Source organism: Calonectris borealis, chromosome 5 (assembly GCF_964195595.1).
Source record: "Calonectris borealis chromosome 5, bCalBor7.hap1.2, whole genome shotgun sequence".
Classification (NCBI taxonomy): Eukaryota; Metazoa; Chordata; class Aves; order Procellariiformes; family Procellariidae; genus Calonectris; species Calonectris borealis.
The window spans coordinates 41,177,755-41,203,632 of NC_134316.1; the positions used below are offsets into that span (position 1 = coordinate 41,177,755).

Below are 25,878 nucleotides of genomic sequence, written 5' to 3' on the forward strand. Positions count from 1 at the left end.
ACGTACACTGGACTTTTCCCATGAGGGAATGCTCCTACTAGCAGGGGCAGCATGGCATTGTCTTCCTGCTAACGATGATTTCCCTTCTGGTTTAGGAGAGCTGAGGATCACTGGTCTTCTGCCAAGCATCACGGTACCTGAGGGAGGGACTGCTCAGCTTCATTGTACAGTGACTGGCAACAATGTGAATATAAGGTGGTCAAGGTGAGTGAAAATGAGAAGGAACTTCCCTTTCCTTCTCTTCCTGAACCGCCTCACTTACCCTCCAAATAATAATGCAGAATGCCTGCCAGGTAAGAGAGAGACCCACAGGTCTCAGCCCCAGCTAGCGTCGCCTACCCTTTCCTAACCAACTTGCCTGTTACCCTAAAAATCCTGGGCAAGATCCCTGTGGGGTATAGGGGTCACCAAGTTCACGTTCCAGCCAAATGAGGAGGAAAAGATTTCACGGAGTTCAGAAGGGCTCCATGCTGGAAAGCTAGTGATGTTACAATAGCAAAAACTAAAAGTGAGTAACCAGAGGAAGACCTTTAGGTGGTCTTTATAAAACTCTCTCTGCCTAACCCTAGCAAACATTTTAGCCCCCTGCAATAACAGCGGCTCTTCTCCCAGCTTCCTGCTGCGACAGTTCGCTCCCACTACTGTCAAGTGGGAGCAAAGGAGAATTTAAAGTGTTTTAATAAAGGTAAAGGAAAAGCTGTGTCCTCTTCTCTTGGTGGTTTACCGTGAAACTCTGAATTTGTGAAGTGTTTGATGGGGTTTTTTTCCCTATTTGAAAATAATTAGTTCTGTTTTGGAGCTTTCTTGCAAAGGATCCAGAGAGATGGATGGTAATTGTTTAAATCCCTCTACTCCAAGAGGTAGGGCTGAAGTGGGCCATCTCACAAAGAGAGCTTTTCTTCCGTCTGTAAGTTTGGTATTTGAGTTAACAAAACGATGCAAGTTTTAGAGTCTGAATGAAACCCTTTTCAGTGAAACAAATTTCATTTCCTTGGTAACTAGGAGTTCATAATTCAGGCAGTTTTCCTGTTGGGCACAGAGTATTCCAGGAGGAACAGAACAGACACAATCTTGCTGGTATTTTAAACATTTTTTTAAAACAAACTTTTAAGGGAGAGGAAAGAGGGCGCATTGCTCACTACCCCATATGTTCCTCAAGCAATATGCGCTGCTATCAATGCCAGCCAAACAAGCACTGCCAGACCACAACCTGGAGAAGAGGGAAAGGCACCCTGGATTTTCTCTTAGTTCCTCAAACCTCAAAAATGTGTAATAGCGGAAAGGGCAATGTCTTTATACAGAGCACTCAGCTAGCTACCTCCCACGCAGGCAATGAGCTAACAGATGCAGACTCACTCCGGCTCGTTACTACCCAATTGTAGAGCCAGGTCGTGGCAAAAGAAGATTCCTTCTTCCTTCCTGCTGAATTTGTAAAAATTCACCCTTTTCACAGGGCATCAGTTCCCAAAGAGCACAGAGAGCTGCTTTAGCCCCCATGGGTGCGAATAGTGATACAAAATGTTTTTCACCACAGGAACGGAGTCCCCATGCGGGCAGATGGCCACCACATCCACCTCTCCCAGGATGGAGGCCTGATCATAAGCAACGTTCAGGAGGCTGACGAGGGATCCTACACGTGCAGCGCCTACAGCAGCAGCAACTCCGTCAGTGCCAGCACGGAGGTGAAAGTGCTGAGGAGCAGGCCTAGCAGTGAGTACAACCTGTCCTTCCCGCTTCTGCCGGCACAGTGCCTGCCTCTTGGCTGCCATTATAAGTCTGCCCAGTGCATGTGCCCATCCATTGCTGACCTCGGGCTTTGGGGAGCAGCAGGAGCCCCTGGGTTGTGCTACCTGAGGAGCCCTGCTTTCCCTGGGCAGAAAAGCAGTATGGTGGAAACACCCCTCCCACACACACCGGGCTGGGAGCCTAATTAACTTCCTGAGGCCAAAATGCCATAGTTGGTTGACCAAATAGTTGGCTGCAAGATTTGTATTTGGACGCTGGACACCATCCAGCTGGCTTTACACAGGGTGTAGAGTGGTCTCTCCTCAGGAGATCGGCCCCAGAAACTGCATTCTTCTCCTGTATCTCACCAGAGATACCAGTTTCTCTCTCATCTTTGATGTTGGACTATATTTAAAACAATCCCCATAGAACTGGCAGGGTGGAGAAAGCAGGAACGTGCTGTGTCTTTTGGGAGGGAAACGAAACCTGAGGATAAGCCCTGGCAGTGTATTTACAGCCGCTTCACCTCTTGCTTGGCTGCAGCTTCTGTGAATCACGTTGTGGACCTGAGCAGAGAGTGCGTGGACCAGCCCCACCTCGCCAACTGTGACCTGATCCTGCAGGCCCAGCTCTGCAGTAACGAATACTACTCCAGCTTCTGCTGCGCGAGCTGCTCTCGCTACCAACCGGGGGCCAGCCCTCCTCGTCACCGCGGGTGACAGACACCTCCAGGGCCACGTGAAAGTACAGGTGACAAGACTGGAAGTCTGAACTCTGTCTTTTGACTGCATGGAACTGTTCTTGGGAGCTCTGCCCTGCTGGAAAGCTCAAGAGGGTGAATTGAACAGAGTGTAGTGGGTGTAACTGTTCAAAGGTGGGAGACCCACCACCCTCAAGTTTATTCTTTTTCCCCGCCTGTATGCCTTGCTGTAGCCAATCCATCTCTTCACTTAAGGGTAGTTGCTGTCGTTCACAGAACAAGATGACACTGGGAATGTAAGGATGCTGTGACTTTAGAGAAGGCAGATAACCAGCATGAAAGAGGCAGAGACCAATTCTTCATGCAAGCACGAGAGAAAAGTGCTCTTAAAAAAAATCATCTCTGAACTGTTTGAAGATGGGCCTGAATGGCTTAACCAAAGCACTAATGAGCGATGAACATTTGCAATCCTGGGGAGCACTTTCCATCTAAATGCATGAGAAACAGCTTGATGCATATAAAATTAGCGTTCAGGTCCTATGAGATTACTAGCTCTAGGGATGCAGCTGTAATGTCATGTAACTGTAGCTGGTTTATTCCGGTAGACCTTAGACACATTTCTAGCTGGGTCAGTTTGGTTTCTACTTGGCTGTAATCAGTTTTGGAGTGAAATGCAGAAGCAATGCTTCACAGAAAGCTTAAGACAAAATAGAAGAACACTTTTAGCCCTTCCTGGATGTTAGGGGTAATTTAGATGAATATACCAACACTGTTACCTGTTCTGAGATGGTGCAGTTTAAATATCCCTGGCTGTAGGAAGGCTCAGCAGATAATTCTATTTTTTTTTTCTGAACCAGAACTGTGCTGTTGAATTTATTGCAAGGCTGGGCTCAGTGGTAGCCTTGCGCTGAGTTTCAGCTTGGGGAGGCGAATAATATACACATAGAAATACGTGTAGGGGCATTTGACTTGCCAGAACAAACCTCCCAATGATCTGCTCTAGTCTCAGTTAACGCCAGGAAAGCCTGGCTCTGCGTGTGGCCTGGGCTGATTCCTGCTGCCATGGGCTAACAAGCGAGGCCTTCCAGATGCAGAACAGCTGTAGCTGAAAAGCATCCTTCAGTTCAAGACTAACACGGCGTGGCAGCGAGCATGCAGGTGGGGCTCTGAAAGAGAAATTTTCAGGCGTTAAGAGGTGTGTGGGGAGGTGAGATTATATAATGATTTGTTAAACCAGGAAAGGCCCTCGGGTGTCTTCAGTATCTCAAAGTGGAATTACAACTTCTGAGGAAAAGCATTTTTTTTACAGCCTCCACGGTATTGTTGTACCCTAGCATCAGCCCTAACAGTCCCCCTCTTCCTCACTCCAAACTTGCTGCTGAGACTTGGATGGGTTATTCATATTAATTAGCACCATCAGCCATTTATTATTTGCATAGATGTAGCTATAAACTAGTAGACTGGTGAGTAGTGTTGATGGTTTGGTTGGGGGGTGGAGGATTGGGGCTTTTTTTTTTTCCTTCTGCTACTTCTGTTACTTTAATTTAAGGCTTTTAAGGAAGGCAGCTAATTCGGGGCTGTGCTCACACCGCTCTCCTCTCCTTCAGTCCAGACTCAGTACTCAGGGCAGCAGTAATACATAGGTGTAAATCCCCAGGCTTGACAGCCTAAAGCTGGTTTGGATTCTAAATCCAGTAAATCAGTTCAGCTGCACCTAAAAATAAGAATTACTAACCTAATGATTGCACTCTCTTCAGTACAGGTATTGCTTTAAGATGCGAACAAACTGAAAAGTCTAGAAGCGGTCCAGTAAAGGAGTGAGAGGTGACAGTTACCAGCTATTTGGGGGTGGGTCTTTCTGTTGTCTGATAGATTCTGCTTGCTAGAAAAGACAAAAATACTTATTTTGCAGTTAAGACACTTTAATTTGATTAGGGAAAACTTCCTCTGCTGCAATTCATTGCAGGCATTACAGTGTAAGGTTTGAAGTTGCCATCATTGGACGTGTAAGAACAATGAGATGGTCCCGAGAACTTCTAATTGTGTTTGTACGTGATTTTGCATTAACATCTCAGACCGGCACCTTCTCTTTTTTGTGTATGGGGTATTTTAGTATTTTAGTGTATGGTATGCCTTTGCCTTTTGAGACCAGGGACTAACCAGAGACTCTGTAAATTCCAGTCTTAGTGAAGCCCTCTCAGTTCACATGTGGCAGGCATAGAGGGTGGTCAGGATCTGTGGACCTGCTCAGGAGTACGGTTAGAAGTGGGTGTGTCAGACCCTTTTGTCCCAGAATAAGCACCAGTTCTATAATAGCCCTTTCTACTATGTCAGAGGCTCTATTTTTAGAATATTTAAATATTCTGTGTAGTCAGCTTGCATTTAAACTGTATGGTTATACAAGATGTATAACTGCAGCATAACCATGGTAGTAAGGATGCTATTTGGAGGCATGCAGTTCACTGCTTTAAATACGTGTCATCGCTGCAATAGTTAACTCAAGGGTCTTTTTACATTTCTTCTATTTGGCAAGCTGAGCTTTCCCCTCTATGTAGTGCCACTTAACTGAATGTTTACTTTTTTGATTTGAGAATCAAGATGTTCATTTTCTTCCCTAAACAATGGATTGTAGGAAGGTCATATCTCCTTTACTGTTATCTCCAGGGCAGGGGAAGGGTGTAGCTATACTGGTCTATTTTCAGCTGATCTTTGGGCACTGCTGTGAAAGATATGGACCTAGTAAGAAAGAAAGCATGTATAGCTTATTCTATTATAAATGTCTACAAATATTTGCTTACTTTTTGAAAGCTGAAAAAAGCATCGGTACCAACTCAAATACCATAGGGAATGTTGGCCATCGCTATTCATATCATACTGAAAAGAGGTAAGAATCTGTAAAGAAAAAAGCCCTGGTTTTCTAGACCATATCACTGTGAGACTCACTGTACTTGCCTGGCAATGGAAACTGCTGGAAACTAGGGCCAAACAAAGGAAGCATTTCTTCCCCTCCAGGTTACAAAGTCTGACTTTTCCTTACGTCTAAAACTACATGGTGCACATAAGAATGCAGTAAGAAACAGGGTAGGTATCAACTTACTGAGAGAACAGAAAAGGAGTGAAAATACACTGTCTTCTCATGCAGCTCTTAGGATCTTCATTCCTTTTAGTAGTAGGGGAAAGAAAACCAAAGTGAGTTTTCCTTCTTGAATGTTAGTGTCTTCATATTTGTCTGTATGTAAATATGCAATGTTAGAAAATAGAGTGATGCAAACCCAGAATCTGATGTTTTCAGTAAAGCCCTCGATTTCAGAGCTTTAATAGATACGGGTCACAAGGACATTTGCAAGTTCAGCCTTAAAGTTCAAGGTAACCTAACGTGGTGTACAAACTGAGAGGTGTTAGGACACCATTACTAAGCTGCCAGGTTGGCAAGCAGGGCTCATCTGCCTTCACCTAATAACACAGAAGATACCCAGAAGGGCAAATCCTGAAAACTTAAGGGGGGGAAAAAAAAGCTTTTACAGACAGCGCTTCTACCACCAACATTTATTTCTGTTAAAGCAGATTATAAATCATCAGTACAAATATATATAACTTACATTTGCTTGTAAGGCCAAAGTTTAAAAGTAAAGTTAAAATGAGATGGTTTTCACAAGTCACCAGAGGCAGAACCTGGACCAGCTGCAGCCTTAACCACAAGGTTTCACAAATCAGTGGGAAAAAAAATAAAACCAAAGTTAAAAACCTTTTAAGATCTATTGACAGACAAACATAAAATGGTTTCCCAGGTAGCCCCAGGATGTAGATATGATTACAGTAAGTTGTCACAGTAGTGTTAGAACCAATAGATTAAGACAAAGAAACTGCAGCAATACATGAAAGGAAAAAACCCATACTATATATAATATGTAGCTTGATTCCAATAAAAACCAGTAAATTTTCCCCATGGTTTTCAAACCATGACAATACTGTTCTTCAATTTTCTTTATTTAAAACTACGATATAATGACTTATTGGTTGTGATTGTTGTTGCAATATGCTACTTACAATGAACAGATACAAGAACAAGCTAAAGCCCCTTTTTCCACCCCCCCAATATTACTTACAATAAGAATCAGAGATAAATCAATCTTATGTACAATTTCTTACATCCAACCCCCCTTTTTTTAACCTTTGGCAAGATTACTTACAACTCATACAGCTTTTAATATCCAACTATTTAAAATATTCTAAATGCATAAAAATAAAGATTTTGGCTTTACTTTATTCTTTACATATAATATTCACTTTGTTACTCAAAATGGAAGCTCAACTTTTTCCACAAACCTAGCTTTTGCTAAGCAGGTGACAATCTCCCACCCACATCCACCCCCCACCCCACCCCATTTTTTCCCTGAGGGGGAACGTCCAGGACTCACAGGGCATCAGAAGGACGCAAGTACAAAATCTGCCTTCCTTTCTGTGAGATAATCGATGTTTCTGCAGAACAGGCTTTGGGACTGGGTGCCTGCCTTTGCTCTGTTCGACTTCCAGCTTTCCAAGTGAGGAGGGAATGCAGACTGGGGCGGCTCCAGGATTCCTTTTAAGAACTGCACATTAAATTCTCTGTATGTTTATATCCTCCCCATAATTGCTCCCTCTTTCTAACTTATTTTTGTTTGAAGGGACCTTTGGGATTATCAAAGCAAACTGATCAGAAACAGTCCCCTCTGCTCCCTTTATCCCTCTATTCTAATGTACAATTTATCCACCCCCACAGGACTGCTTAAAGTTCAATCTCAAATGTCTTCTGTAAATCACTTGAGAAGGGGTTAGTTGGAGAGGGATTAGTGCGCTGCTTTGCCTTGCTCTCTAGTGCTGCCCACTGTGCTTCAAACGGGTCTACCTGCGGAGCAGCTGCGGGAGGCTGCGAATGCTTGTCCTCTGCAGCCCATTTGCCACCGTCAACTCCGTTGAAAGCCGCAGAGCCGTTGTGCTGCGCGGGCGGGTTGAAGAAAGGGCTGGCCGTAGCACTGTTGCTTTCGTACTGAGGGAACGTCTGCTGTTTGACAAGACTGGGTGACTGATGCGGATGGGGGGCTGGAGTGTGGCTTGCAGTGCCGAAGACATTGGCTACCATCTGGGAAGGTGTGATTCCAACCACAGGTACGCTTGGGGCTGCATAGGTAATCCCATTTGCTACAGCGTAGGGCTGAGCTGGAATAAATGCTGGCTGCATGGGCGGTACCACACCCACCGGCACAGGCTGAGGTGCAATGAAGGTGCTGACTGGGAAGGCTGGTGCTGACTGGGAAGCTGCTGGAGGAGGCTGTAGTAGTGGCTGCGGGGCTGGAGCTGGGGTTGGCTGCTGTTGGGCTCTGACAGTCTTTGAGACCTCTTCCAACCAGCGGTCTGCCTCTGAGGGAGTACGTCTGTGGTTTCCTTGGAAGAGACTTGGTGAGGCCGCACCTGAGGAGGTGCTGCTCCACTCAGTGCCTGGGAAGGAAAACACGGAGAAGTCATTAGTTATTTCCACTCCTCGCCCTTTCATCAGCTAGAAAGGCTGAACAGACAGGCCTCCTCCCTCCACAGCTGAAAGACCGCTACCAACACTGGAAGCATCTTCATGCATCCACGGTACTGTTCTGTTATAGGAAGACATTGGTCAAGAAGGGGTAGAGAAAAGTTTCTTCACTGAAATGCAGATTGATTTTTTTTTTCCTTCACAGCAGACATCTGAGACTTTAGGGCACGCAGGAAAGCTGCCGCCTGCACTCATAACTTGGTGGCAATGATCTGGTCCATAACCACCAATTCCTCTAACTGGGGAGTATCAGTTTCTGAACGTACAGCTCAGGACTGGTGGACTGTGAGAACACAAAGCTATAAGAAACTGTTTTTAAGACTCGTTTGCTCTGTTTCCTAAATTAAGGCTTGACCTTCTAAAGGACAGTAATGTAATAGTACTGGGAGTTCCAGACAACATTCATTTTTCTGTCCCATACACATTGAATTGAAGTGTGAGTACTCACTGTGATATACATGAACATTTAAGGCAATACATCTAATCAAATTACGACACGATATGTAAACTGTACTTACTATACTCCTTTATATTCTTCCTCCATTTCCACTCACTCTTCCCTTACTCTTTCCATATATAATTCAGGCTGTTAACCTCTGAAACTCTTTTGCAATGTTCAACACTTAGCATTTTAAACTTTTCTTCTATAACACTAGCTCTGATTTTAACTCATTTATCTTCAATGATAAAAAAAAAAAAAATCATAATTTCCACTCCTCCCAGTTTCAAAGCTATCTCCCACCAGCTGAATTCTGGTTTTCCTTCTCCCTACAGTTTCAAATTCTTTTTCTCTCCCATAGGGCATTGCCAGGTTTCCAATGTGATGAGAAAAGCAACCAGGAATGCTAGGGATGGCTCTGCAACTCATGTGTTACTTGGTGTTTTGGAGATGTGGAAAACCATTACTGCTCAGTAGTCTTCATACAGCCTGATCTAGTTAAACGCCATCTAAAGATCAGTCTACTGTTGTTTTTACAGTGGGAACTGTTGGAGGCAGAGCTTAGGGACTCCCTCTTATGGGGGAAGACTTACTGAAAGTGGGTCTGGTTGTCTTACGAGGCCAAGCAGAACCTGCTATTGCACTAGCAAAGTTTCTCTTCTCAAGTTGAGCTTACACCAGGAAATGATGTTAGTTTGATTGCAGCCTTCTAGCATACATGTCCACATGGGTGACAGCCATTTAAAGTACCACCTTACATCATTGTATATAACTATAGACAAGGACTGGAGGGGCAGACTAAACTTATTAAAGAGAAGAAATTAACCTCTAAAGCCTTTAAGTAACCAACTTAATCTCTCGTTACGTACGTTAGTGGAAAGAACGCATGAAAATTATTTTGGGTACACATACAGAGTCTTTCCCCTTCATCCCCAAACACACACTACTTCATTACTTCCTTTTTAGGCACTGGCTTTTCTAAAGTGCAGCCAAAATAAGAATCAGTCCAGCTTACAGACCCAGAACCAGCGAGTTCATCGCTTCCCTCCATCCACTTGCGCAAAAGGCTACTACTTCCGGCTTTTGTTAGTGTTCCTTCCACTTGCCATTAAGCGGCATTGACAATTGTCTCAAGGGCTCAATTATGCTTTTGATCCAAGTTCTCATAGCAATGCACCGGATCTACTTCCAATCTTACCAGCGACCATGGCTGCAGCTCCAGTATTAGCAGCAGGAGCATGAGCCCAAGGATTGGTTTCACGAACAGGCATAGCTGTGGGCACTACAGCAGCTTGGGATGGTTTAGCAGCAAGCACACAGAAGGCAGAGGCAGTGCCATTAACTAAAATGGGAGCAGACAACATCAGTGCAATTAGTTCATGCAAGGCATGCACGTGACTGGAATATTAGTGGGCCATGTCATACCTATCAACACACAACAATTTTAGACACTTCCACATGACAGCAGTTTGCGTAAATTAGCCAAATTGGACTGACAGACGATAAAGCTAGTAAATTGCATTTCACCAAGCCAACGCTTGTTAACAGAATTGTGGGATGGTGGATTTTTATGTTTTTGATGAGACCTTGAGTTCTGATGACCGACTTAAGTTAAATTTGTCGTTTTTATAGAGAAGAGAGATGGCTCACCAGAAGTTACTGTATGATTAATTTTAGATTCAAAAGAAGAACAGATTTTAGATGCAAAGTAACAATAACTATATTTAACAAGGAGAGGTTCTTTTTTCACACAACTTGTATGAAAGCGTATCAGTGAAATGAAGATTACAGGCTGCTATGAGTTCTATAGTTGGCATCTCTCCACAACTTAGCTAAGAGTTTGTGTGAAAAACACACGGTGGCACAATCTCTCCCCTTGTGGGATTTGGCTCCTGTGACACACAGTTGGTAAGGTTTTTGCCGTTCAGGAGGCAGAATGTTAAAATAGCCATTACCTCAAAGTCAGTCTCTTTTACAGGTAACTATCGTGTGGTAGGTGGATGAACTTTTTGTTAAAAACAAAAACACAGAAAAACTAAACAAACAAGATGAATAAAGCAGGATGTGTTCCCCCAAAATACTGATAACAGGACTTGCACAAGAAATTAAGACCATGTGTTACTGGAAAGCAACATTATGTGCGTTCAAGCCTCATCCAGCATGACCAGCACGCAAAGAAATCACAAACCTTGAAAGGCAGGAGACTGTGGTGCGACTACTGTCACTGGTTTTGTCATGGGGGCCGAAGAGAAAGGATCTTCTGATGGTGTGCTGAAAGCACTGGTGATCTGAGAGCACAGGGCACTAATACTGTCCGTTTCCCCTTCTACCTCAGGGACTAAAATGTAAACAAAATTCATTAAATTGGAAGTTTAAAGGATACAGAAACAATTTACAAATACCAATGTGAAATTGAAATATAGTTAGTTCCCTTATGTCCTAGATGTTCCTGCTACTGATTTGCATGACAGCTTTTTTAAAATTAGTGTTGAAGACCTGACCCGAAATAGAACACCACATTAGTGTATTTTGTGACTAAGTCAAGAGGGTAAGGAGATCAGCGTTCCAGATTTAAAGTCGGTTATTACTGCTTCTCTGTGTTAATGCAAGAGGATGTTCATTTCAGAAAATAAAAGGGTTTTCTATAGCTTTAGCAGAGATCTAAATTTTTCAGTATTAAAGTGCTAAACATATCAAGGATTTGGCACTAAGATTTGGCACTCTGTGAAATGAAAATACTTATGATAGATTTAAGTGTTCCAACAACATATTTCCACAGTAACTAGATGAAGTTTAAACGTGCTGACAGCAATGCACGGTGGCAAGTTAAGCCTGGAGTTAGAATGTTGATTGCTCCAGTTCAGCAGTAGCTGAAATCCCTAGCTCCTGTGGTAGAATTATGAAAAGCAAAAGCTGAATGCTCAAATAAAATGGAGACTCAGTCTTAAACCAAGTATCAGCATAATGTGGATAAAGTAACATCTGGAGTAAAACTGCCAACTTACCAGATGTTCTCATTATTACTAATTGCACTGCTTTTCAAAAGTACTGATGATCAGTCCTTCATTGCACAGAACTGACATGAGCAGGCATAATTAAGAACAAACAGTATACAAACCATAAGATGTCTGGACACAACATGCACCATATCTAAAATTCAGGGGGAGGTACGCCCAAAAATTGATTCTTTGAGGGATATTCCAATACGGCGCAGGTGGTGTGACAGTAAGCAGCACTGGCAGCAGCATACATAGGAACATGCATCAGAAGTCTCCTGAATCATGAAAAACTCAGACTGTAGTGTGCTCAGTATCAGTAGTGAGCAGTGCACTGTTACTGTAAAACTGGTAAACTCAGTGCTGGTCTTAAAGCACAGGTCACCAAATAAGGATTATAAGAGAAGTCAGACTAGGTATTTTTGTTGGTTTTGCCTTTACCACAGTAATTTTTTATTTTAAAGCTTAGAACCCTAAAACTAGCTCTGTTCCAAGTGAGAGTACAGCTGGCCTGCAGGATAACCCGGCTATGGGGATTTTAGGACATTATGCAAGGCATTGAGCACCCCAGGTGTTTATGTTGGGATGACTCTAGAGAACCCCACTACCATCATGTGAAAACTGTACCACGCGTTACTGATGCAGCCAGCTGTACCACCTAAACAGTAAAATTTCTTTCAATGCAAGATGACAAGCCATTTCATTGCTTTCAAAAAGAAGAATTCAGACAGGCAGAAGGACAGACTGCAGAAAAGCATCACATGATCCCATGACAAGTGGTTAAGGCCTTGAAGGGATTTGTCTCTCAAGATGTCCTGGCATTAAGTGGAGGAACTGGTTCAGTGGCTCAGAGGGAAGAGCCTACTAAGAGCACCTACTAATTCACCAACACCCATTCCTGGAGCACTTCAAGCTGTGCTCCAATATTTCAGATAGTGATGAGAACTGTTTGTCTCCTGCACGTTAATATTGCATTTGAAATTCTTGCCTATTGCCAAAGCAGAATTTTGCTGATGTGGTGATGTTTGTTCATGAGAAATGATCCACATGAGGTAGGAAGAAGGTTTTACTAGAAAATAAGGAGTTATTTGAAGCCACAGAGAAGGAAAGGAGGAAGAGACAATTTAAGGTAACGTTTCACGGAATCATTTGGTTTTACCTGAGTTTTTCATGGGGAAATCGGTCTTCCTTTGCACTGTTGAAGGCAGCTCATTTATTCGCAAAGATAACTGTCGTTTAAAAGGAGACATCTTTTGGCTAAGGGCAGGGAAGCCCCTGAAAGACCCTTGCCTGGCAAGCTGTTCTATAGGAGCATGCCTCCGTGGAATAGCGTGGGGATTGCTCATTTCTTTATCCAGAGAGGCAGCAACTTCAGCAGTAGGAGAGGTCGGTGAGCCAGAAGAGGGGGCAGTATTGTTTGGTGCAGCACCTGGTGCTACTGTTTTCACTTCTGTTTCAACTGCTGGAGGAAATAGGGTGAGGTTAAAAGAGTAAAGCAAAGTAGTGTTCAACTGCCTGCCCCTACTCCCATTTGTTTTGAAAAGAGAAACTGCAGGAATTTGCATAACTAGTAGTCTTCCAAAAGAGTTTCTAATACCACAGCAGAAAAATCGTTTCTCTGTACCTTCATTATCTTCACCATGTCACTTTACACACATACAGTCTCCAAAGCAAAGCTTACTAAGGCTAGCCACTTCATAGAAATGATGGCCTTATATATGTATTCTTTCTAGCTATTCCCGAGACCCCAGCGCTAGAAATACTTGCAATTCATTTATGATTAAGACTGAAAAGTGTATTGCGTGTTTGAGACCTTTACTTTGCCCCACACAGAACGATGGCCAAAATATTACTACAAACTGTAATAAGTGACTTAGGGTGGCATAGGTCAGCAGCAGCAGGGAACAGCACCTAGCTCTAGGACCTTCTTTTAAAAGCCACCCTCCCAGCCCTGCAGAATCAGCAGCAGCAGCCAAACACACTGCACAAGCTTCAGCAGGCCAAGGGTACAGCAACACTGAACAGGTCAGGCTGCATTCAGTGCTCAGGCGGCAGCTCCCCAGCTCCTCCAGGAAATCTTTACAGATAGATGGAGGTGTGCGGCAAGGCAGGTCCAGCCTCCGAGCTGAGAGGCCTTGCTAACACCAGGCACATCTACAGTGTGTTCGGGTGTCACGTCTTTAACTGAATTTAGCTGTAGTGTTACCACGCAATCACTAGTTAGTTGCACTGGAAGCTCCTCCAACTTAAAGTCAGCTGCTGCATTTTGCAGGGTTTTGCATAGCACCACAATGCTTCTGTCAACCAGGCCTAATGATAGAAATGTAGGATTAAGCCTAGTTTAAATCATGACACTTATGATTAGAATAGCAATGGGGATTTTTCCATCTCTACAAAAACACTCTCTCACTCATAAGTGAATTGGCTTTAGGGGCAATAAAAACAGCTCATCAACACAGCGGGAGAAGGGGAAATCTCACTATCCTGGTGTGAACTCTTATTTTACCTATATTGCTTTCCAAACATTTTAGGAAAAACAATTACTTTTTTTGTTGACACATCAACAGAATAACTAGCAGTCTGGTAAAGAGAGAAGTCACACTAGAGATTTCTGAGGAGCTGGAATGGTAGGAGAAACTAATTATGTTGTCTTGCAAGCTTCAGTACCCATGAGCTGCAGCTGCTCACTCAAGTGAAACTTTTCTAATCAGTCTTTCTTGGAAAGGATTTCACACACCTTCATTGAGTCAAGACTTTGACTCATGCCCTCAAGTAACAAAGGCCTTGTGTTTAAGCTTCATTTAGCACATTCTAAAACTAACGTATGGGAACAAGCAGATGGATGATGAAAACGAAGATTAAAGTTTTGCAATCGAGTGGCAACATAAAATTTGCTGTGTAGCCCTTTGAAACAAAAGTTCACCTCCACTGTAAAGAGGGCTATGAAGAATATTTTTAATACTTATTTTTTGTTAGTTGTAGAACTCCACTACTTGTAATAAAAGTTGAGTATGAAGTTCTACTTTCACTTGCATTTCAGAACACTTTAAATGGCGTTTTAAATGGCTAAGAAGTAAAAACTAACTCCTCTCAAATCAGTTAGTTACTAGTTTTGAATGTAATTAACAGTGCAACAGTTCTGTGTTTTATGAGGAGGGGGTTGTTTTGCTTTGGTTTCTTTAGAAAGCACACTGTGATTGATCTGTCCTTCCCTCATGCAACATAACTCTATACTACACTTTGTAACCTGCCTTAAAAATCAAAATAAAAATACATTATTTTTAAGAAAAATGCATATAATTTTCTGTTCATTTACCATAAGCTTCAGACTACAAAAAGGACTACTTCACGTCTGGCAGACTTGTTATATATTATTATAACATTTTTCTAATAAGGCCTTTTAGTACGGTACCTACGGTGTTCTCTGCCATAAAGCAGGCTGACAAAACAAACCAGGAGCAGCTTTCACATATGAAGCCACTTGTTCTTTTTCTAGAGGAGATGTGGGAAAATGCGCTACAAGTGAATCTGAGAGCATTTTTCATCCTGTGAAGTGACAAGCGTCTGGGAACATGATTTGTACATAGTAAGATTCAAGAGAGTGAATGCTGCAAGGATGTTAAGCTTCAATCTTTGCACGGGCTCCAATTCACCTCGGTGCTGGTTTTGCTCGCTATGGATGATTGTTTAAGTTGCACCCCGTACCTTTAGCATCCGGCATCTGTCTCATAATTTCCTCTCTCTCTGCTTGTTCAGTAGCTGTAGTGACCCTGAATGACCCCTCTCTAGTGAATGTGGTTCTGCTGGCATCGAAGGTGGCAGTCACTCCACACTCCTTCTCTCGCTTCTGCTTTCGCTCCAGGCACGCTGCAAATGCACAGCCCACGGCATGACTCAACCTTTCCCCCTGTACAAGACAACATTGCATCATATAGTAACTGGAACAGAAACATACGTGTGCTTCAAGCATTGCGAAGTGATAACCTGCCTTTACAAGAGGAATCTAATTAAGGCATTAAAGAGAACTACTGTAATTGGCCACCTTTTGTATGGCTCTAAAATTAAACCTGCTATAGAAAGACTCCCAACTACTAAAGCACAAGCAGTGTTCAGGAAGGCCACCCAGAAACGAAAGAGATTGTCGGATAATCTGTTTAGTTCAACTGCTACTAAGATGCTAGTACGATAACGTGCCTGCACTGATCCCTTGCCTCTGGATACGTTTGTGCACAAAGGAACTCTTGTGAAGCCATCGTAAGCAGGTGTAAGTCCTGAAGGACAGATAAGCGCTATTCTCAGACGGGGAAGTTTACAGAGGGCTCAGGGAGACACTACCGTTGTGTGCAAGCGTGAAAATTAAAAGTACAATGGTGACTACTTACACCTCTTAATGGCCTTAACCCAATGCACAAGTCAGTATTAAGAGTGCCTTCTGAAAAGCACTTCCATTATTAACTGGTGAGGTCAAAAGGATCCACTATCCAATAACTGCAATAAGGAAAGGAAATTCAAGTCGGAGGAAGTCCAGCAATCCAGCTGATACGGCGGCTACAGTTGAGTCAGAGGTGCTATTACCAGTACTCAACTCATCTGTTATGATCAAGTGAATTGACCTGTTATTCACAGAGGAAAATAGAAATGTTCCAGCTCTAACATAAGTTCAACTGGGAATTTCTAACTTCTTTGTTTCTCTTTAAAGAAAAATGATAAATTGTCAAGTACAATTGCTCTGAACATGCAGCTATGTGGAGTTCACACAACGAATTTGCATGAGGTTTCAAGCGCTTTATAGAATATAGGCAGGATTTAACAAAAAGCAGAAAGAGGAAAAGGCCACATCAGGGAGTTGAATAACTTAAGTCTACACAGCAAAATACTGATAGAGGTAACTTACTTTCAAACCTTCTACTGGAAAAATCTCTATCACTTAGAAGCAAACAGGATGCTAATTTAATTCAGTTTAGCTCCATCCCTTAACATTCAAATGACTTTCCATTCAAGATAACATTCGCATACAGGAGGCTGCATTCATAACCAGTCTGTATTTACTCACTATGATTTTATCCTGGAAAAACTGTCATTGCTGTTTCAGTTTTTGGCTGTATACGTTTTCAGATGAGAATATCTTCTGCCTATTTTTAGAAGAGTAGTTCCCTTCTGCTAGAGATATCTGAGGCTGACTGCATTCCTTTTATACACACGCTGGGCACCGTTTCTCTCCACAAGATGACACCACAGAGGGATGGCAAATAATTCAGATATAAAGAATTAGAACTAAAATAATTTTCAAGGACTAAGTAATATTTTAGCCGAAGTCGAAACATATTGCAGTATTCTAGGTAGTTAATTTTTACGAGCGTAACTTCCAGCTAGAAGCTGGAAGAGCTGGACACACACCATATTAAACTTACCGTGTCCTTTACAGCCATAAAGCAGTGGCATATCCAGCGTCTCGTTGTGCCATCTCGACAGATGTATGAGAATGCCCGGTCAAAGTTCCTGTCTGGTGCGCAGAAGGAAACCTTCTCTATTGTCTGATCGACTATAAGATCCTAGAGGGAAAAAATCCCCCCCCCAATGAAAGAAATGTGAGGAAATATGGAGAAACACTTGAACAAGTAATTTTCAGTGTTAACTGCAAGAAGATGAGTTATACTAAAAAGAGGATAACCTGATGTGGCTATAATTACCTGTCAATGAATTCACCATTCAGAATCTCTTCCCAGTATGAAACAAAAAGGACAGATTACATTTTCCACCAGCCACCTTTGGCACAAGTGTGTCAAGGCACCACTTAAGAATTTAGGGACCCAAACAATTCCTAAGATCTCTCCTCTAGACTATGGAGCTCACATTTTTGTTTTATTTTATTTATTTATTTATTTTCTTTCTTTATTTTATTTTTTCAGCAGCTCCGGTACTCTTGCAATCAAAAAAATCTTCACTGTGGTTAAAACACAATGCTGAAACATATTGGAGAGGTCTGCAAGTGTGAAAAGGTCTAGCAGCTGCTACACAAAAAGCAAAAGCTGATCTGCCAATTAGCTAAGCAGGGATGCAATGGAAAAGCACCAGCAGCACTGGTAGTATCAAACACCCCTGATTTGTTCCCATAGATTGATGGGAGAAGTGTTTCTAAAAAGGAGATAGTATAGTTTAAGAACTACGCCATCTTCATTAAAAATTATTTTTTCAAATTTTTTTCAAAATTGTTTCTTTCGGTTGGTGGTGAGTATTTGGCACCTGTGCTAATGTATTCAACCACCAGGAGGCAATAGTATATTCTCTTTTAAGTCCTGTACTTTTATTTACCTCCAGGGTCTGCACAACTTGTTAAAATTCAATTTTAGAAGATTAGATAGATGCAGTAACATTTCTAATAACAATACATGTATTATTATTTTTAAATGAGGCAATCAGTAGACTGAACTCACCTACATCAGTATGTTTGTATTAGAAACCGAATACTTAAGAGACAGTAACTTTAGTGCTGATGAACCATACCGTAACAGCAGCCCTGAATAAGTCTAGCCACAGAGCAGGTATCTGACAGGCAGCTGTACTGCAGAGGGATATGAATTATCTCTACCTGCTTCTCAGTGTTGGCTTGCAGAAATCATCTTCTAGGTTGACAAGTGAAGGTCAAATGACATGAATATAAAACTCTCAGACTAATGAGAGTAAAAATTCTTCCGATAGCCATGCCATCTTTTAAAATACTAGTACGCTTATAGAGGCAAGCCTAAAGCTCTTATTTCTAATTGCCTACATCTAGATAAAACCAAGAATCGTTTGCTATTACTTGCACACAAGCACCTTGGTGGTACATACTGTGATATTTCACAATAAGAAAATTGTAAAACAATCTAGAAGGATGCCACAAATACATTAGTCTTCCACTTCAGACCAACAGCTTAGATATTAGAATTAGAAATTACTGAATTTGATACTCGGTTACTATTTAGCTTGACTCTGAAGGCACATAGAAATTACCGAATTTGATACTCAGTTACTATTTAGCTTGAGTCTGAAGGCACAACTGCCCCATTTAATTTACTCTCTTCATTGCAGTTTTAGAAGCTAGCTCTTGTTCATTCAGACCCATTCTAGGATTTGGATGCACTGAAAACTATATTGATTAACATGAGTTCGCTCATGTGTTACTATGGCAGCCTTCTGCAGTGGTGCAGAACGAAGTCAAGGGACTCTCCAAGTTCAATGCCAACAGAACTTAACAGGATAAAATTGTTGTTCCAGTAAACACAACAAAGAAATATTCCAAGTTGGAACTACCTGCCACATTTTATGAAATGTGTCTTCAGAATAGCGTGACATTAACTGGGGAAAAAAAATGAGCAGGCATACATATGTGTACAAAGCAAGAAATGATTAAACTAATTATACACTTCAGTATTCCTTTCAAATACCAACATTTGCATTAACATAAAGATTGGTGTCCATTTAAAGTTATAGCACATACGTTATTATAGAGAGATTTAAAACTTTTGTCCAGGGAAATCTAACCTTTGTTTTCTCATCTACAACTCTGAGTCCATCCGCCGAAACCCACAGGACTGCTTTAACGGCTTTCTTCCCAGACTTTCAAAAAAAGAAAAAAAAAAAAGAAAGAAAAAAACAACAGTTTTATGCCAACAGCGTCAGACTGCCACCCGCTTCCCCTTTCCAAGAACCATAACATTAAGTGTAGATGAAGTCCACGGTCAGTAGGGTGCCCAAAGCCAGATACTCAATCCAAGTTGCAAAACACTCAGAGAACCAAGCCAAAGCCAGTATTTCGGAAACAGCACGTTGTGGGGATGGGGAGAGGGCACAGGACAGGTGGAGGCAAAAATAGGGTGTATGTCCGCTGACAGTAAAGAATTCAAGACTGACCAAGTGGGTGAAGAATTCCACTAAAGAGTCAGAAAACACTAATTCATAAGGAGTTACACCACAGGTAGCTTTTTTAGCACAAGTTTAAACATAGGAAAATTCTTACCTGGTATTTCCACCAGCCCTACCCTCTGCCCCAATAGTCGCATGGCAGAATCATGGCATCACCTTAAACCAGTGTTAAAAGCACCCAAAAGTCATCAGTTACTGTTTTGTGAGCTTATTGCTAAGATCAATCATCCAAACATGTTTCGCTAATTTATTAAGAGCTAAATGTCACATCTTGGAAGAGAGGTAGAAAAATATGATTTCTTAACCATTCGGTGTGTATCTTGAAAAAGCAATGGTGTGCGGCGGGCTGACACAGCGGAGCAGCGGTCTGGCTTTTATCCAAGATCTGACTGTGGGAACTTTCAGCTGCCGCAAGCTGAGGGTAAGTAAAAGTGGGAAACACAGGAAGGCTTCAGGAGCCATTTAAACTACGGATTCTTTCTAGAGTGTTTACTTTTTAAGGGAAAGTTACAGAAAACAGCATAAACACTTGACACAATATTCTTCTGAAACTAATTCATTGAAAAGAAAATAGGTACAAGATGTCAACATAATTTTACTGGTTGTTACAGAGAATTAGTACTGGAAAAATAATCTTTTTTTTTTTTTTTTTTTTTTAATGTGTTACTTTAATTCACAAGCCCCATATACTTTAAACCAGCTAATAAACTATACTCTCTATAACTTTTTTGAAGCAGTGGGTTTACATAGTTTGTGGCTGCCAGTGGCACCCGCCACAGACCACTGCAGGGAGTGGACAACAACAAAAAAGAGATGAGGGGGTATCAGCTAGTGGCTTCATGCAAGAACTATAATTTGTTTGTTTGTTTGTTTTAATAGTTCATTGCAGATGTATATAATTTATATTTATATGGCAAGTAATGGAGCAAGGACACATTCTGGCATAAGCTACCACATGTTCCAAGTCTGCAACACTGATTTTAGCACTGTAAGGATGAAATATCTTGGAGTGAAAAGTCTCCTGTTATATCACATTGGTTTCATTCTCAGAGAAAGCAGCAAGTGTGAAGAAAACGGGCCTGGCAGGACTTGTGTTTGGTTTTGGGGAGGAACTATCTGTCCCAATTTCAGAAGCAGCAATGACAACCCGAGCATTTTCAAAAAGCTTGGTGAGAACAGAGAATGGCACTGACTTTATGGAAGAGTGATTAAAAGAGAAAAGAGAGAAAATAAGCACAGCATGAAAGCAAACTACGGAGAAGTGCTTGCAGAAGCAAGTTTCTAAATGTCCAGCCAGTCTGCTGGATACCTCAGAGAGGGTTTAAAGTAAAACTGTCAGATTCTGGAATGCCTAATGGAAAGAGTATAATTCACAAAGGAAGATGTACTTAAATGTACCATCATGCGTGTTAAAAAATATTGCACCATTTAAAAGTCACTTCTAATTTTTGGTCTTAAAAGGTAGTAAATATTGATACCCACAAAATATAGTCTGTATTTTCAATGCATAGCTAGCCTCCGTAGCCTAAAAGTCCCCAAAAACAAATGGTTTGTAGAGGTCTGTCTCCTCGAACTGTTTTAAAAAGGAGTTCCAGTTTCTTACAAGCTGTTAATAGCCTTAAAATCTTTATTTCAAGCAAATACAAACAATCAAGAGAAGACAATGCCTGCAGGTAACTGTTTGGTTTAGATTACCATCATTAGAAACTGAGATACAGGTCCTTCCCCAGCAAACAATAAAAATCCTGTTTCTGCAGATATAGCGAACAGTTCCTGAAGTTTGTATTAAACAAGTCAAGTTTAACGGAATTGGGTACTTCATAAAGCAGTATTGATCTTCAACAGAGCTACTCCTCACCTACTATTTTACCAAGCGAGGATTTGGAAATAGCTAAGACATGGAACTTCATGTTTCTCAGAATAAAATGAGAAGGCTAAAGGGCTGTCTAAGTCCTCCTCTCCCACTGGAAACATGAGGTTCTTCACACAAGATAACGAAACATGGGTTTCTTACACTAAGAGAAAAAGAAAACACACTTTTAACTCCCAATTCCTTCTTCTAGATTTATGGTGGATCCAATGCTTAGAAGTCCTTATAGTCTATATCCCAAACTCACAGCTACTACTGTTGGGCAACATATGATTTTCCCATCTACGGAATCCTCAGCTTATTTGTGCCTCAAGTGATGCGTAAAGGAACATACTTCTCCAAATCAGTTTATATTGGCTATAGAAATCAAAGTACTACTCTATTATGGGTGGGATATTGCCGAGTATACCGTGATTAGAAAGTAGATATGAGCATTTGCACTCCCGGCACACACTGGACAAAGATCAGACCAGATGCAAGATACTGCATGGGAAGTGAACTCCAACGCAGAATCGCAGCTTAATAACACTGAAAGGTATAGGTGACTCCAAACAAAACTGTTTAAAGCAAATAGCCAATATCCACTGGAACAGTGTGGTCTTAAACGTTGCTACCGAGGGACTCATCTAGACATTCGTATCAGTAGCTTGTCTTCATATTCACGAGCTTTTGGACGACAGCACTGCTGGAGGAGAGCCACGCGTGGCACCGACTCCCAGGAGCCTGATTTGTCAGTGCTGAGTCAGCCCTGATAGAAACCTCGCTGCTCAGCACTTCTTAAGGGGTCAGTAATCTACTCCAATACAAGATTCGTTATCTGGACTAATTTCAGAGTCCTCAGAGGTCTCCAGGAGGGAGGGTGAGGCGTTTGTCCTAACAGACAACGAGGCCCGAAGATAAAGCAGGACCACTGCGGGTTGGGCACAAGTGAAGCCTCTCCAACAGGTATGGGCATCCACAAAAAAAAAAAAAAAACACAACACCAAAAAACAAAACAAACAAACAAAACCACAACAAAAACAACCCCCCAAAAAACCAAAAAGAAAATGAAGTGGACTAAATCCGAAATGCACATTTCCTAATCAGCAGTGCGGGTCATTACAATTTAACTGTTAGAAATGATAGGAACGTGGACATAAGTAGCAGCTATATTGTAAGCTGGAAAATAAAGTTTTAAGGATACCAGGGCAGAATTAAAGTTGCCCAACAATGCATTTTTTAAATAGTTCTAAACTGTTTCTAGTCTTTCTGCCTATTTTATTTTGTCCTGGGACTTACAAACAGCTGGAAGATACATCTGGAGCCTGAGGTATATAAAAAAAAATTTTTCGTTTTAGACTTTGTATAAAACATCGCGTGATGAGAAATACACGCACTTGGCGGAAGCAGAACACGAGAAAGATCATCGAATCTGTACCACTATCCATTACAACAGAAAAGCTTTAGTTTTAAAATACGAAGAGCTGCCTAAAAAGGGAGTTGATTCAGTTACGTTGCGTATGCTACACAAAATAAAACTGCAGAAGCCTAACCTGGAGCTATCAACAGACACTCATTTTTATTCAAAGCTGAAAAGAGAGTATTTTCAATACTAAACGCTTAAACATTTCCGGACACAAATCCGTCAGATTTACCTTTTAGCGGGGAGAAAATACGGACAGGCAAAGAAGCAAACCTGTATAGACTGACTTTTTGAAAGCTGGTAGGGCATTTTAAGCAGCTCTGCAGTTTGGAATATTATATTAATCCCAATGCAAGGCATCTGTGAAGAAGTTATAGATGAGACAGCCAAAGACATTAGAGTTATTAGTATTTCTCAAATATTAATGAGAGAACAGCTGTCCCTTTTTTTTTTTTTGGCAGTTTTTCCTCTAGATTTGGCCTACCGTTGCAGGCCAAAGCTGTAATAAAAGCACCGCCATCCTGACGCTGTGGGGATATCTAAACACTATGGATTTAAGTGGTTTCAGTGCTACCTGATGAAACTTCACAGGCTGAAGTAGAAGCAGGTCCCTCTTTAGCAAAATATTATAATAAAAGGTAAAGCAAACCTGCAAGGTGTGGCAAAGTACTGGACTTCATAAAAAAGCTACTAAGATGTAATAGGGAAGCTAGCATATTTAATAGATAACTAAAAAGTCAAAGACACATTTTTAAGTGCTATGAAAAGCTCTGTCCTTCTACAACTTTACTTTCTTATGTATCCTAACATAAGTTAATACCAGCAAGCAGAAAGAAATCTAACGTATCTCATCAGATTGAGGTGGGGGGGGTTTGTTTGTTTGTTTTTAAAAAATAGCAGTAGTTAGCATTTTCAATTGTAAAGCAAACAGCATGTTTTCACTCCAATCTTTGTAGATTCCAGTTCTTAAATTTTGTTAGCTTGTAGGAATGATCTGATTAATCTGACAGATCTCCCACCTATGGTATTTTGGCCCTTCACTATCACTACACTTTAGATGTGTGCTTTTCCACATCATAGGAAGAAACCTGAATTGGGGAAACAGCTGTCCCTCTGTGACATGCATCACTATCTGAGTGAAAAGTGAAAAAGGAGCCACTGAAAAAAAACTTTATTTACTCCCCAAGCAAAGCCAAAGCAAATTTGTGACCAGAGAATAATCTGCTCCAAAAGATATTTGTATGTATGGAAGTTACAAACGTGTTACTTTCTATCTGAGCCAAGATTCACTTTATAACAAGATACTTCAGAAGCCATAACTTAGATTAACTGCATATGAAAACTAAATTAAGATGTTTTACAGGAATTTCAAACGCAGAAGTAGGGAAGAGATGAGAGGTAAAAGAGAGCGAGCTCTTTCAGAGGTCTACAGGCACTGCCTTGCGGAGATGTAGACAGCAGGAATAAAACCACCCAGCCGCCAGTACAGCACTTTCTTAGTAAGGACAAAGAGTTGCTTCCCTTCGCGTCTAAGACACTGTCCTCATGAAAACAAGAGCAACGATAGAAACAGTAAGTTTTTCAGTTATGCAGTTGAGTTGCAATTAGAAAAACATAGTAGGTAAATGCCTGGTCTCATCTTCGTATACCTTTGAATTAGGACTGTGCTCAAAAAAGAAAGGTTTAAGAGGTAGTATATGTGTAGGCACACTGCTTTCTCCCAGTGCTCACATTTGGGTCAACTCATGGTGCCAGGCAGCTGATCATGAAGCGCTTACAAGGCACAGACCCCAACTGCTCTGTAGATATTTGCCCAGGTGATGTAGGCTAGCACAAGTTTAAGGGTTTAAAAGGACAATTCACATTTTTTTCAGGAAGACCAAATCACTTCAGAACACTGGATTTCCAATACAGTCCATACGGATTTAAAGTTTCTGTTTCAGGTTGCTTTTTTAACTATATTCTTTGTTTGATCAACGTATTTCCAAGTCTGTTTTAGAAGCAAATATTCTGAAATGGACTAGGGGACTCTCAACACCCTGATTTTATGGCAGTGCTATACCAGGGATGTAACTCCTTATAGTGCAAGCACAAACGAGGCATTAAACTTACTTTTCCAAAGAAGCCTTTGAAGAACTTCCTTTCCTGGAGGAACAGGGGGGACAAGTCGAGCGCTATTACTGTAGGTAGCTAAAATGTCCCAGGGTTTCAAACCAACAAGCACACACAAGAATAGGGTTTGGAGGGAAAGGAAGGGGTTTTTAGAGTTATCCATGAGAAGGTGCGACAGGCAAATGTGAAAATAATCCCATGAAAATGCAGATCAAAGGGCACACACACAATTCTAACAAGCTACTGCCCTGAAATTGGTGGAAAGAAGAGAACCTCAGCCCCAATTTCATGCAAAGTGGTTACTTTATTTTCACTCTCCCTTGTTTAGTCCCTTTTAGTTAGGTTATAAACCAAACTTGGCAGCAGACATGATGGTTAAACAATTAAAATACTGTACGGGCTCTTGTGAAATGCGAAGTTCTAACTCCAGAATTACAGTCAAGTTTGCTCTGTATTGATCACTCTTCCCCAAAGCAAATGCTTTGTAAGCTAGAGAAGCATGTATGGCTGGTATAAAGTAGGCCTAAACACTGCTTCATTTTATTCTGTTTATTCGTTGCTTTAGTTTACATGCTACTCTTACACTTCACATCTTATGCAGTCTTCTCTGAATAGTGAGGAATTTCATCTTACCTTGTGGTACAACTAAAACACAAATGAGATCCCCTCCTCTTTCCCTCTCTCTAAAGCCCTCCAAGGCTTTATACGATACTCATACAAATACTAGATATTCGTTCTACAACTCTGAATTGCTAGGTTGAACAAGACCCCTTTAAAGTCAGCTCAGACAGGGACAGACAGTTAGGCAAGTACAAAGATACCAAGAGCTGAACTACAACTTCCTAAACTTCTTCAGCCTGGAAGCAATTATACTATTGCCCAATTCACATTAAGAAAAAGGCAACACACAATTTTAAGCATATTTGCCTGCAGTTTAGTTTACTGGCTTTATTTTCTTACCAGACCGTGAAAAGAAAACTGCAAGATCCGAACCGATCTCCTGAGAGAACATTCACCAGGCCTGGTGCTCCGCCAGCACGGCCACACGCTGCTCCACATTTGAGGGAAGCTGGCATGAAGCGTATCGCTGTTCCTGCTACCTTTCCGAATTGTTTCGCTTGTAAGAAAACTGTGGCATAGCAGTAACGGGGAGGAGGTGGAGAATT

The 25,878-nt window shown here is 41.5% G+C and overlaps 2 protein-coding genes across 9 annotated transcripts in view; one reads left to right on the forward strand and one right to left on the reverse strand.

Annotated features, from left to right (window-relative positions):
- PAPLN (papilin, proteoglycan like sulfated glycoprotein) overlaps positions 1 to 6,686 on the forward strand; it is a 77,936-nt gene extending 71,250 nt beyond the window's left edge. For both annotated transcript variants that reach the window (XM_075151996.1, XM_075151997.1), the window contains exons 25-27: positions 96 to 204; positions 1,535 to 1,710; positions 2,269 to 6,686. In XM_075151996.1, coding sequence (XP_075008097.1) covers positions 96 to 204; positions 1,535 to 1,710; positions 2,269 to 2,444 — 461 coding nt within the window. In that variant the 3' untranslated portion in view covers positions 2,445 to 6,686. The remainder of the gene's footprint in view (positions 1 to 95; positions 205 to 1,534; positions 1,711 to 2,268) is intronic.
- The window catches only part of NUMB (NUMB endocytic adaptor protein), a 96,895-nt gene continuing 76,973 nt past the window's right edge, over positions 5,957 to 25,878 (reverse strand). For 4 of the 7 annotated variants that reach the window (XM_075152000.1, XM_075152001.1, XM_075152002.1 and 1 more), the window contains 6 exons: positions 18,948 to 19,022; positions 16,835 to 16,975; positions 15,129 to 15,330; positions 12,583 to 12,885; positions 10,616 to 10,765; positions 5,957 to 7,900 (listed from right to left, as the gene is read on the reverse strand). In XM_075152000.1, the coding sequence (XP_075008101.1) occupies positions 7,191 to 7,900; positions 10,616 to 10,765; positions 12,583 to 12,885; positions 15,129 to 15,330; positions 16,835 to 16,975; positions 18,948 to 19,022 (1,581 nt within the window). In that variant the 3' untranslated portion in view covers positions 5,957 to 7,190. Of the gene's footprint in view, positions 7,901 to 9,625; positions 9,770 to 10,615; positions 10,766 to 12,582; positions 12,886 to 15,128; positions 15,331 to 16,834; positions 16,976 to 18,947; positions 19,023 to 24,712; positions 24,791 to 25,878 lie in introns of all 7 variants that reach the window. The other 3 variants (XM_075152003.1, XM_075152004.1, XM_075152006.1) reach the window with 2 other exon arrangements.